Source organism: Trichomycterus rosablanca, chromosome 10 (genome assembly GCF_030014385.1).
Source record: "Trichomycterus rosablanca isolate fTriRos1 chromosome 10, fTriRos1.hap1, whole genome shotgun sequence".
NCBI lineage: Eukaryota > Metazoa > Chordata > Actinopteri > Siluriformes > Trichomycteridae > Trichomycterus > Trichomycterus rosablanca.
Window position 1 is genome coordinate 15,249,144 of NC_085997.1, and position 10,399 is coordinate 15,259,542.

Genomic DNA, 10,399 nt, shown 5'->3' on the forward strand with positions numbered 1-10,399 from the left:
TTGAGTGTAATACAGATTGGAGACACTGAACAAGCTGTAAAGTGTTTCATTTCACTGTAAAAGTGCAAACTTATGAGGCAGGTATGGCATGTATGGCATTCATAATGTGGCTGTCTTGTTGAGTGAATAGAATGTTTTAAGCATTTTTCAATTGCAATTTTCATTCACTGGCTACACTTAGTCCTGCTTGGAGCGCTTACTATTTAGCCCAATAGAGACTTGAAATAAATATGTTTCACCATTGTTTTTCATACCTGCAGGCTTTTTACTATCAGGAGTGGAATGATGGATGAACGAAGTGCAATCTACAATGTAAATAAAAAAGGGAACGTGTCCTTCATTCAAGGCATGCTTGCTTTCATTGACTACAGTCTAGGCAACCTACTAGTCAGTTAAGCCTTTCCTGAATGAAACACTTGCAAAGCACTTTAAAAGCTATTTGAAGGTCAAAACATTGAGGTTGACCAGATGTCTAATAGCATACATACTGCATTACTTGTATCTGTAAAGGAAAAGATTAAATTCGAAAAGTCACAAGCAGTGAGCATGAAGGATGTAGGGGAAGACAGTGGTGGCTGTTGCAAATTCAAAACATGCGTCTTAAATCTAAACATAAACTGACTTTAATCAGTCGCAACAGCCAGCATTGCTAATCTTCAAAGTAAAAACTAAGAATTATAGCTAAAAACCTAACCCACAGGGTGTATTTTAATGGCAGTAAATAGGTATTTAAATGGTTGGATGAATGGATAGATGGACGGAGGGACAGCCAGACAAATACAGGGATGCACCTTTTTTCAAATTGCATGTTTTTAACATACTTTTGGCTATTACAATCAGCTTTATAATGCTCTTTCAATTTAAATACATTTAAGCCAGGTCTAAAGAAAAACTTAAGTATTGAAAACATACTGTAGCTATAGCTTTAAATCCCTTGTCTTCTCTTATATCATCTCTTGTTATACCATTGTGCTATTTAATCTTTAATTTTAATTGTACGCAATGTCAAAGCACAGAAAGGAACTACTCTAAAGTAAAGATGGCTGAAAAGTAAGTCACAGGTATATGTTAATACACCTGTTTTAAATAGCAACAGCCAATTCATGAAGACTGATTTGTTTTTTAGGACCTTATGTAGCCTAAATTATATAAAGATTGAAAAAAATATATAACCATAGCAGTCAAACATGACAAACATCTCTGCAGCACTGCATGAATCAGACCTCTTTGGCAAAGGAACAAAGTGGAAACCACTGTAGAGTAAAAAGCACATGAAAGTCTGCCTGTAGTTTGTTATACAGCATGTAAAGGAAACATGTAAAGGAAAAAATATTATCTTGTCTGTTGAGACAAAAATTTAACAGATACTATCCCTGCAGTGCAATACAGTGCAAAACAGAGCATGCTATTATTAAAAAATAATAATGCTGAATCATTTTCTGTTGCAGAATGTACCGACATCTCAGTTTAATGATTAAAATGCAGTAGTTTTGGTATGTGGCATCTGCTACAAGAATGATTTTTAATATTGTTTTATTAGTCATTTGTTTCATTTGTTAATTTATCTGTTTTTTATGCATCACACTTTATGCATTACACAAGTATATGTGTGTTATATGTTAAAGGAGTCTCTCATCCAGTAAAGCCGTTTTAGTAAGTCACCTCAATCTCCTAAACTACGTTGTAGGTCAATGGACTGATGTCTTTCAAAATGCTCAATTAGCCATTGTGCTTGCATTCTATATGCTTATCCCAGTCATGCTGGGGTTTGATAATGGAAGTCTTTGCCAATTCCTTCCTCTTCTCTTGCTACTGCTGAGGACAGTGTTTTTCTGTCTTTATTCTTTTTGAAAAGCTGGGTCCCATCTGCATTATAAAAGGATAAAAGGTTGACGATCACAGTTCATCAGTCCCAAAAATCCAAGTAATGATTGACAATTTTTCTGGCAAGGAAAATTACAGTGAAGATTTGTAAGCGAGGGTGAACTAGACCTTGACTATCACTGCAGATGACATTGAGGAAACACAGGTATGTTTGTTGAGAAAGTACTCTCTTTGTCAGTGTAAAAATCTGCCTGGGTTATTGTATGTGTCAGAGTAAATTCCAAGACCTGAAGAAAAACTTGCTATTACTGTAATAGCAGAAAATAACATTAGATCAAAAGTAAGGCTTATGTAGCTCCTGTTTTCTCAGCCAGTTTGCAGGTATACAGTAAACATACAAAAGAATGTAGACACCTGACTAAAAGCTTCTTGGACATCCCATTATAAACCATTATTATTAATACTAATTCACCCCCATCATTTTGCAATTATAGCAGCCTCCATTCTTGAGAGTGTGCCTGTAATAATTTGTGAGGTTGGGCTTTGATGTTGGACATGAACACTTGGTTTAAAATTTACACCTAACCAAACTCATCTACAGTGACTGGGTCACAGTCATGCTGAAACAGCAGTAAGACCTCCTGGAACTGTTAGAAAGTAATTAATTTTATTTAACTGATTTTATATGCATGCTAGCAATGGGTGTGGCTTAATTCCCAACTTAATAATTAGGAGGAATGTCCACTTTGGCCTTATACTTCTGGTGCATTTTACTGTAGCTTTTCCATTTAGGGGTTTAATAATTTAAGGAAGCGTCTTAATATTATTATATTAAATATAATTATATAATAATATTTAAGAGATGGATACAGGTAACAAAACACATATTTAAGGAAAATGTCACAACCTAAGACTGGGGCAGCAGTTCACCTTTCAACATGACAATGAACTGAGTGGCTTTGGGGCAAGTCCCTGAATGTCCTCGAGTGACCCAGCTGAAGCCTGCACTTAAACCCCATCAAACATCTAGGAGAGGCCATGAGAGAGGCAGTTTACAGATGCTGGTCATTCAATCACACAGAGCTTGAGAAAGTCTGCCATGAAAAATAGAATAAACTGCCCAAATTCAGTTGTGCAAAGTTAGTAGAGAAGAGACATAAGACTTTAATTATTTACCAGTTTATCTATGGGAAGTTTCAACAGGTATTTTTACATTGAAATAGAATTTCAAAAACAGGCAGTGACTGTTGCATGCTGTGTGTGTGTGTGTGTGTGTGTTATGCGCGCGCGTGCGTGTGTGTGCATGTGCGTACTCTACAGCTCGTCCAGTTTCCGCGCATCACTTTTTCATTTCTACGGAGCCCCGCTGGTGACATCCCGTATAAATAAAAAATAACGCGTGGCCACTACGTGAGAAAGAGATAATTAAGTCGTGGCTTAGTAAGGCTTTATCTTTACTTTTACTGTCATATAATTATCATGTACAAATTAACATAATTAATGTCTGTATGTATCATATACAGTACCTACAGTGATTAAGCTTTACCTTGACTTATATCAAATGTGTGAATTGTTAAATTGTCCTACAACAAAACAATTATTAACAAATACAAGTAAATCGAAAATCTCAATTGTATAGATTAAATTATTTAAAATTATGTATATATAAATGAAGTAAATGTAGGGTAACGCTTTATTTCAGGGTATACAGTATCGATTTATTTTTATGCCCATAGTGAAGGACAGCTCACTTACCAAGACACAATAACTCACTGTTGTTTTTTTACGTAATTACTTATTACTTAATTTAATCTGATAAACTGCCTGACATTTTTATAACACATTACTGTCTTATATTAACTTTATGTTGACTTTTGTGTAGCAAATAACAAACGACTCCGTTTTTGAATTGACTATTTTGACATACCTTAGCTCTTCTTTTTCTTCTGTTTTTGTTTTTTGTTTTTCCATGTCCATGTAGAAAAATGTGCCCAGCAGCTTAAATTTTCACCCAGAGTTTACATGTGAAACATAATTATTTACATGTTAAATCTGTCAAAATAGTTGACATTTTTGCACGCTGACTTTTAACTAGGACTGTCGTTAATTACGTTAATTAACATGAACTCAAGTACTCACCACACTGCACCCCCCCCCCCCCCCCCCCCCATTGGCTGCACTCGCCAGGTCGTTATTTAATAAAATTTAAATAACTAAAACTGTGCATTCAAAATACCAGAGGCAGGAATTTCTGAGTGAGTACTTTTAATTCACTTTGATCAGCTATCAGCATATGCAATTTGTTGAGGGGGCCCAATTTTATTTTTTATTTTTTTGCACTGGGGCCCATGAGCTCTAGTTACACCACTGGTGTTGCATCTAGAAATGTTTTCAGTGGCAGGATTATGAGATTTTGTCAGATAATGTGAACAGACTTTTCATTTTAAATAACTGGCTGAAAGATGTGTAACAACTTCATACAGGCATTGGCTGGCTTTCTAAAAATAATTTAGATTGAATAATTTCATCATAATTTTATTAATGTTTTATTGGTAAACATGTTCTTGCAATAAAATGTGCATAACTGTTCAAATTGTGCAGTTATTTTTGCACGCGATTAATCACGATTAATTTAGTTCTTTAATCGCGATTAATCTCGATTAAAAAATTTAACCGCGTGACAGCCCTACTTTTAACACTACATGTATTGCACATTTATCATAAATTTTTGACGTTTCACGTGGTATGATTTACATATTTGTCGCAATTTGTCGAACAAGTTTACAAATGTTCATGTGAAAAACATAAGATGTGAAATCTCTGACTTTCAATAAGTTGTTTTCTTTATTTCTTGGACAAATATTTGCATCTTTTTAATATTTGCATCTGTTTTGCTTAAACAGACCCATGTTCGCAATAAACACATTCAGTTTACTAATCTTGGTAAACAAAAAGAAGTCTTGTTAACTACTTACAGGGTGCAAGATTAGTGCTTTTGTTCACGGTGATTATCATATCAACAACTGTATACTCCAAATCTCGACCAACCACATTTACGCATGTTGTGTAATTAATCAAATGTATTTAAAAAGAACAATTAAAAAACATAAATATATGACAATTTTATAATGTTTTAGTGTAAATATGAATAGGCTAGTTCTTCTACAGCTGCGGGTTTGGCCAAAAGAGGCGTTTGTCTCTGGTAGGAAGGCCATTAGACGCTAAGCCTCAGGATAAACAATTAGGCCGAGTGAATTCACTTGTTTGTAGCATTAATTACACGCTTTGTACAAACAAAGAGACAATGTAAAAGAATGTTATTTCACTCAGGCTTGGCAATTTGATCTTGTCTTGTTGTCACTGGCATATCAACATATATGTATATCGCAAATTAAGGTGTCCTAAACAAGTCAAAGTTCGTGGACCATGATCTGGTACCTATACGTGTTTCCTACGTGTTTCAAAGTTTATTTTTTAAAGCATTAACACTGAACAAAAATTATTGGACACATTTTTTTTATGAACGTTTCGAACTGTCGGTTTTCTAACAGATATGTTGTTTATGTAGTCTGTACATCCAGTATGTTATCTCAGTTAACATCATTCCAAATCAATGTTTTTCTTGTATTTTAAACAAATTGACACAATTCAAAATGCCATAACAGAGCATTACCGTCGTTAGTAACTGACGGCTTGGTACTACTGCAGTAATATGAAAACCATTCAACCCGCATTTCCTCTCTGGTTAAACCGATTGGTGCGTAAACAGTCCCGCGGAAAGCACCTGCTTCTGATTGGCTCTTCGAGACAATCCAAACGTCTGTCTTAAATCACACCATACTCACTATATAGTGCACTAGCTGGGGTTTTGCTACTGTATTTGTCATTTTTTTTGTTTACATTTAGAATAACAACTAGAATCGCAATGTGTGTTGCATCCATTGTTGTATGTTCAGTTCCAAATGGTGTAGCCAATATGGTAGAAATCACCCACAGTACAAATTTCAGTTTTTAGTGAATAGGGGGTGGGGTGATATTTCGGACACATGGAAAGTGCGGTGCTTAATGACTGGCAATGCTTGACAGTGATTGGCAGGTGCTGCCATGACAACCGCAGCACGACGTCAAGAAGACCAATAGAAAAGCGAAACAAAATGTTTCAACGTTACACTTCAGTCTGATTAATGGTAGGCATTACGCAGGCGAGCGGCAGTAAGTTGCTAGCTGCGCAAACAACGACTTGTTAACTTAAATCATTTTTTCTTTATCTCTTGTTGGTCTCCGGCTTGGTTCTCCATGGTGTTCAGATCTCCGTTAGAGCTTTACCCATCTCACCTGTTCCTTCCCAACTTGGCGGATCGCCCTCTGCTCTTGGCAGCAAGCCTTCCGCGTCCGAGATCTCCAGACGACCCGGCCATGTTCCAGCTGCCCACGCTAAGCTTCACGGCCGAGCAGGTGGCCAGCGTGTGCGAAACCCTGGAGGAGACCGGAGACATCGAGCGACTTGGTCGCTTCCTTTGGTCTCTGCCGGTGGCGCCTGGAGCCTGCGATGCCATTAACAAACACGAGGCAATCCAGCGAGCCCGCGCCGTGGTCGCTTACCACACGGGCAGTTTCCGCGAACTCTACCACATCCTGGAAACCCACAAGTTTACCAAGGAGTCGCACTGCAAGTTGCAGGCCATGTGGCTCGAAGCTCACTACCAAGAAGCCGAAAAGCTCCGGGGGCGACCGCTTGGACCCGTCGATAAGTACAGAGTGCGCAAGAAGTTTCCTCTACCGCGCACCATTTGGGACGGAGAGCAAAAGACGCACTGCTTTAAGGAGCGCACACGCGGATTGCTGCGGGAATGGTACCTGCAGGATCCCTACCCCAACCCCAGCAAGAAGCGCGAACTGGCGCAGGCCACTGGACTCACCCCCACACAGGTGGGCAACTGGTTCAAAAACAGACGGCAACGGGACAGAGCTGCAGCAGCCAAAAACAGGTTAGTATCACACTTCTTAAAATGTTAAAAATAAGAAGAAAGCGGTAAATCTTTGTAAACTGCGTCTAACTAACTACATTATAAAGGGAAATACATTCTAATATTTAGATATTTAAGATCTTTTAGAACAATGACTATGTGGTTGGTGTTTGAGATTTATTTATAAAATGAACTAAAACTAAAAGTTTTTTTCTATGACATTTACGTAATTTAACGTACAGTTAGGTTATACAATTATTATTATTAGTCACACTTTTTAAAATACCAATACATATAGTGGTATTATACTTTATATGCTGTTTTTCCTATTATATTTTTAGTCTTTTACAGTTATGTATATTTAACTGTGAAGATTGACACAAACACTATTACAACAATACTCAGTAACAGCACAAATGCAACAGTACTAATAATGTAGTAGAATAGAGCTTTATATTATATAAATATGTTTTTAACAATGTTGATACTGGATTTACACCTTGATCTCACTAAGCAGAGAAAGTGTTTACAGTGTTTAGGCTTTTTCAGATTTGGATTTGTATAAAAGTGGAAATATTTTTTTATCATTTATTTAATTTGTAAGTACATATGACTAACTGATCTCTGTTTTCGTTAGGAAAATTAATAATGTAAATATACACATTATTAAAATTAACATGTAGACCCATTTGTTTTTTGTTTACTGCTATAGACTGATTTACAAACAAGTGTAAACAACAACATTAACATCAACAACAATTTTAATACTGCTACTACTACTGCTATCACTACTACTACTACTACTACTACTACTACTACTACTACTAATAATAATAATAATAATAATAATAATAATAATAATAATAATAAACATAATACACAGTCAATTTTTTACGTTAAAGTATTAACTTTTTTAAAATTTATTTACATACATTCTGACTTCCATAAAGCTTACCAAATGTTAATTTAAAAATAATAATTTTGTTACGTACAACTTATTATAGTTTATCAGAATGACAGTAAATCACAGTAAAGTAGATCTGTCCATTATGTTTACATATTTACATTTTCAGCATTTAGCAGACGCTTTTATCCAAAGCGACTTACACAATGAGCAATTGAGGGTTAAGGGCCTTGCTCAGGGACCCAACAGTGGCAACTTGGTGGTGGCGGGGCTTGAACCGGCAACCTTCTGTTTACTAGTCCAGTACCTTAACCACTGAGCTATCACTGGCCCTATTTACATATCTATTTCATGAAATCTTTTATGTGTATGTCCTGGAAAACTAAATATAGACTTCGATCCATCTGAATCGATCTTAACACCGCCAAATGTTAATTCATTACTAGAGATTTTGCTGTGTACGATGTTCTATTATAGTATAGCCTATAGTAATGTCTGTATACTCTGTTGTTTTTTTAAACACCAGCACGTGTTAATTTAGCGTTTGTGAAATGAATGGTAATAGTATGTGCTCTTCATAATACACACATATATTTCGGAGAATAACAAGAACAACTCAATAATAGATAATATTATGATACTATTATTGACTTTATTATTATATTTTTATTATATAAAATATAGCCGTAAACCCTAAAAAAGAATTAAGTATATGATATTTAGGCTAAATAACATGTTCGGATCCTAATGTTAATTTAAAACAGCAAATTATCTATGCTGTTTAAAAATAATATAATCTAAATTAGCCAATAGAGTAAATGTGCTGTTTAAATAATGTGGTAAATATCTTTTTATACGAAGAAAAACGCGAGAATTTCTTGTACTAATATACAGTAGTATAAGTAAATAACATTATAGGACAATAACTGGTTATATATTTATATGTTATATATTATGTTTCCTCTCTTCGAGTGTGTTTAAATCAATGAAAAAAACAAGTAGTCTGTTATTTAAACACTGGAAATTTAGCTATATAACAGGATAGGTTTGATGAAAAAGTACTGACAGTACATATACTAGTCTATACTTTGTATGAATTATTCAAATGCCACTTCATTATTCAAATGTTATTTCAACAATGGAGGACTTTCTTCTATATATGGCTATATATAACAGTAACAATACCTACTGTACTGGAATTTTTTTTTTTCCTAATTTTTCTGTATATACTCGTTGGGTGTATCTAGATTAATCAAACACCAGACAGTAGACTGTTAACGTTGGAAGTTATCCTGTGTCGTATAATATGGCAGGCTATATAACCATAACAGTACATATAATGTATTTTATGTTATGTATAGGTTGCAGCAGCATGCATTGGCACACAGCACTCTTCGCTCAGTCTCTGATCCCGGGTGTCCGCAGCGCATCTCTGAATCTCCCAGCAGCACCAGCGTGTCTAGTGCAGAGCGGCCCGACCCTGGAACCATCCTCTCCGTCACCGACAGCGACTCCGACTTCGACGTATGACCCGTTAAAAATGGGTGGAAATCGGACCTAAATAGATATAAACAAACTGATCATACAGCTTTGATGGCGTCGTCTTTTTGGGCGTCGCAGATGTTCGTCAGATGGAGAAATGCATGCTGTTTTCTAAGCGCTTGAGTGGACAGACTGTCTCTCATCTCCGTTTGCATGGTCATTGTAAATATTTCTGGACGTTTTCAGAGGCACTAGAATGGGAAATCATAGAGACGATATTCATCAAATTCCTGCCCCTATTTCTCCCCGCAAAGCGGACTGTTTTAAGTTTTGTATTTATCAGACAATCGTGGAAGTCAAAAGCACCTTCAGGTACCTTATTCAGCCAGCTTCTAATTCTAGTTTTTTTTTTTTTTTTTTTTTGAGCCACCTTAAATGGTGCATTATTTAAGTTCTAACTGAAAAAAAAAAACACGAACTAGAACCTGGAGAATAATGCCAACTTCTCTTTGACTTGACATCCTGTGTTTATGTTGAAATTTTATATTGTCATATTGAATTATCCGTGTATAATGCATTTTTGTCCTATACTAGATATAATAGATATTCTTGTATGATATTGCAGTTATGTCATTCTAAAGCAACTTTCCTTAGATTCCTTCGTCCTTTTATGTGTCTGTAAGATGTCAAAGTGTCTGTAAAGTGCTCTGAGATTTTTCATATCTGCTTATCTCTTTGTTTTTATACTCTAAATGGGTTAATGGCGCTGAGAACACAGTGTTATGGGACACTTTTATGCAAATAAATATAATTTAATATGATAACTCTAACGATGACTTTGCTTGTGGTTATATTAAATTGTAAGCAAGGTTTTTAATGTCATATTCTTGTTCATTAGCATTTGAACTGGTACGAATTCTGCGAGAGATCAGGTAAGTTTTGTTAGGTGTACAATTAGCCTATTTTTTATTCTTCTTCTTTTATTAATTATTATTGTTCTTGTTCTTATTATTATTTGAAATTATTATGTTTGAGAGAAACTTTAACTTCTAAACTATATTAATTTGATGTTGCTGAGCAAAAATAATAAATACATGCATACAAAAGGCCTTGTTGAGATAGGTCGGGGGAAATAATCAGGCTAGTTCAAGTTTGACTTTCAATGTTAGAAATGTTAAAATATATTGGCATATTGGTATTGATGTTATAGCATGGGCACAGT

General features: G+C 35.4%; 1 protein-coding gene across 1 annotated transcript; it reads left to right on the forward strand.

Annotated features, from left to right (window-relative positions):
- The first annotated feature begins 6,120 nt into the window (after positions 1-6,120).
- six3b (SIX homeobox 3b) lies at positions 6,121-9,620 on the forward strand. The gene is made up of 2 exons (XM_063003632.1): positions 6,121-6,812; positions 9,057-9,620. The coding sequence occupies exons 1-2, from the start codon at positions 6,121-6,123 to the stop codon at positions 9,223-9,225; spliced, it is 861 nt and encodes a 286-aa protein (XP_062859702.1). The 3' UTR covers positions 9,226-9,620.
- The last annotated feature ends 779 nt before the right edge of the window (positions 9,621-10,399 follow it).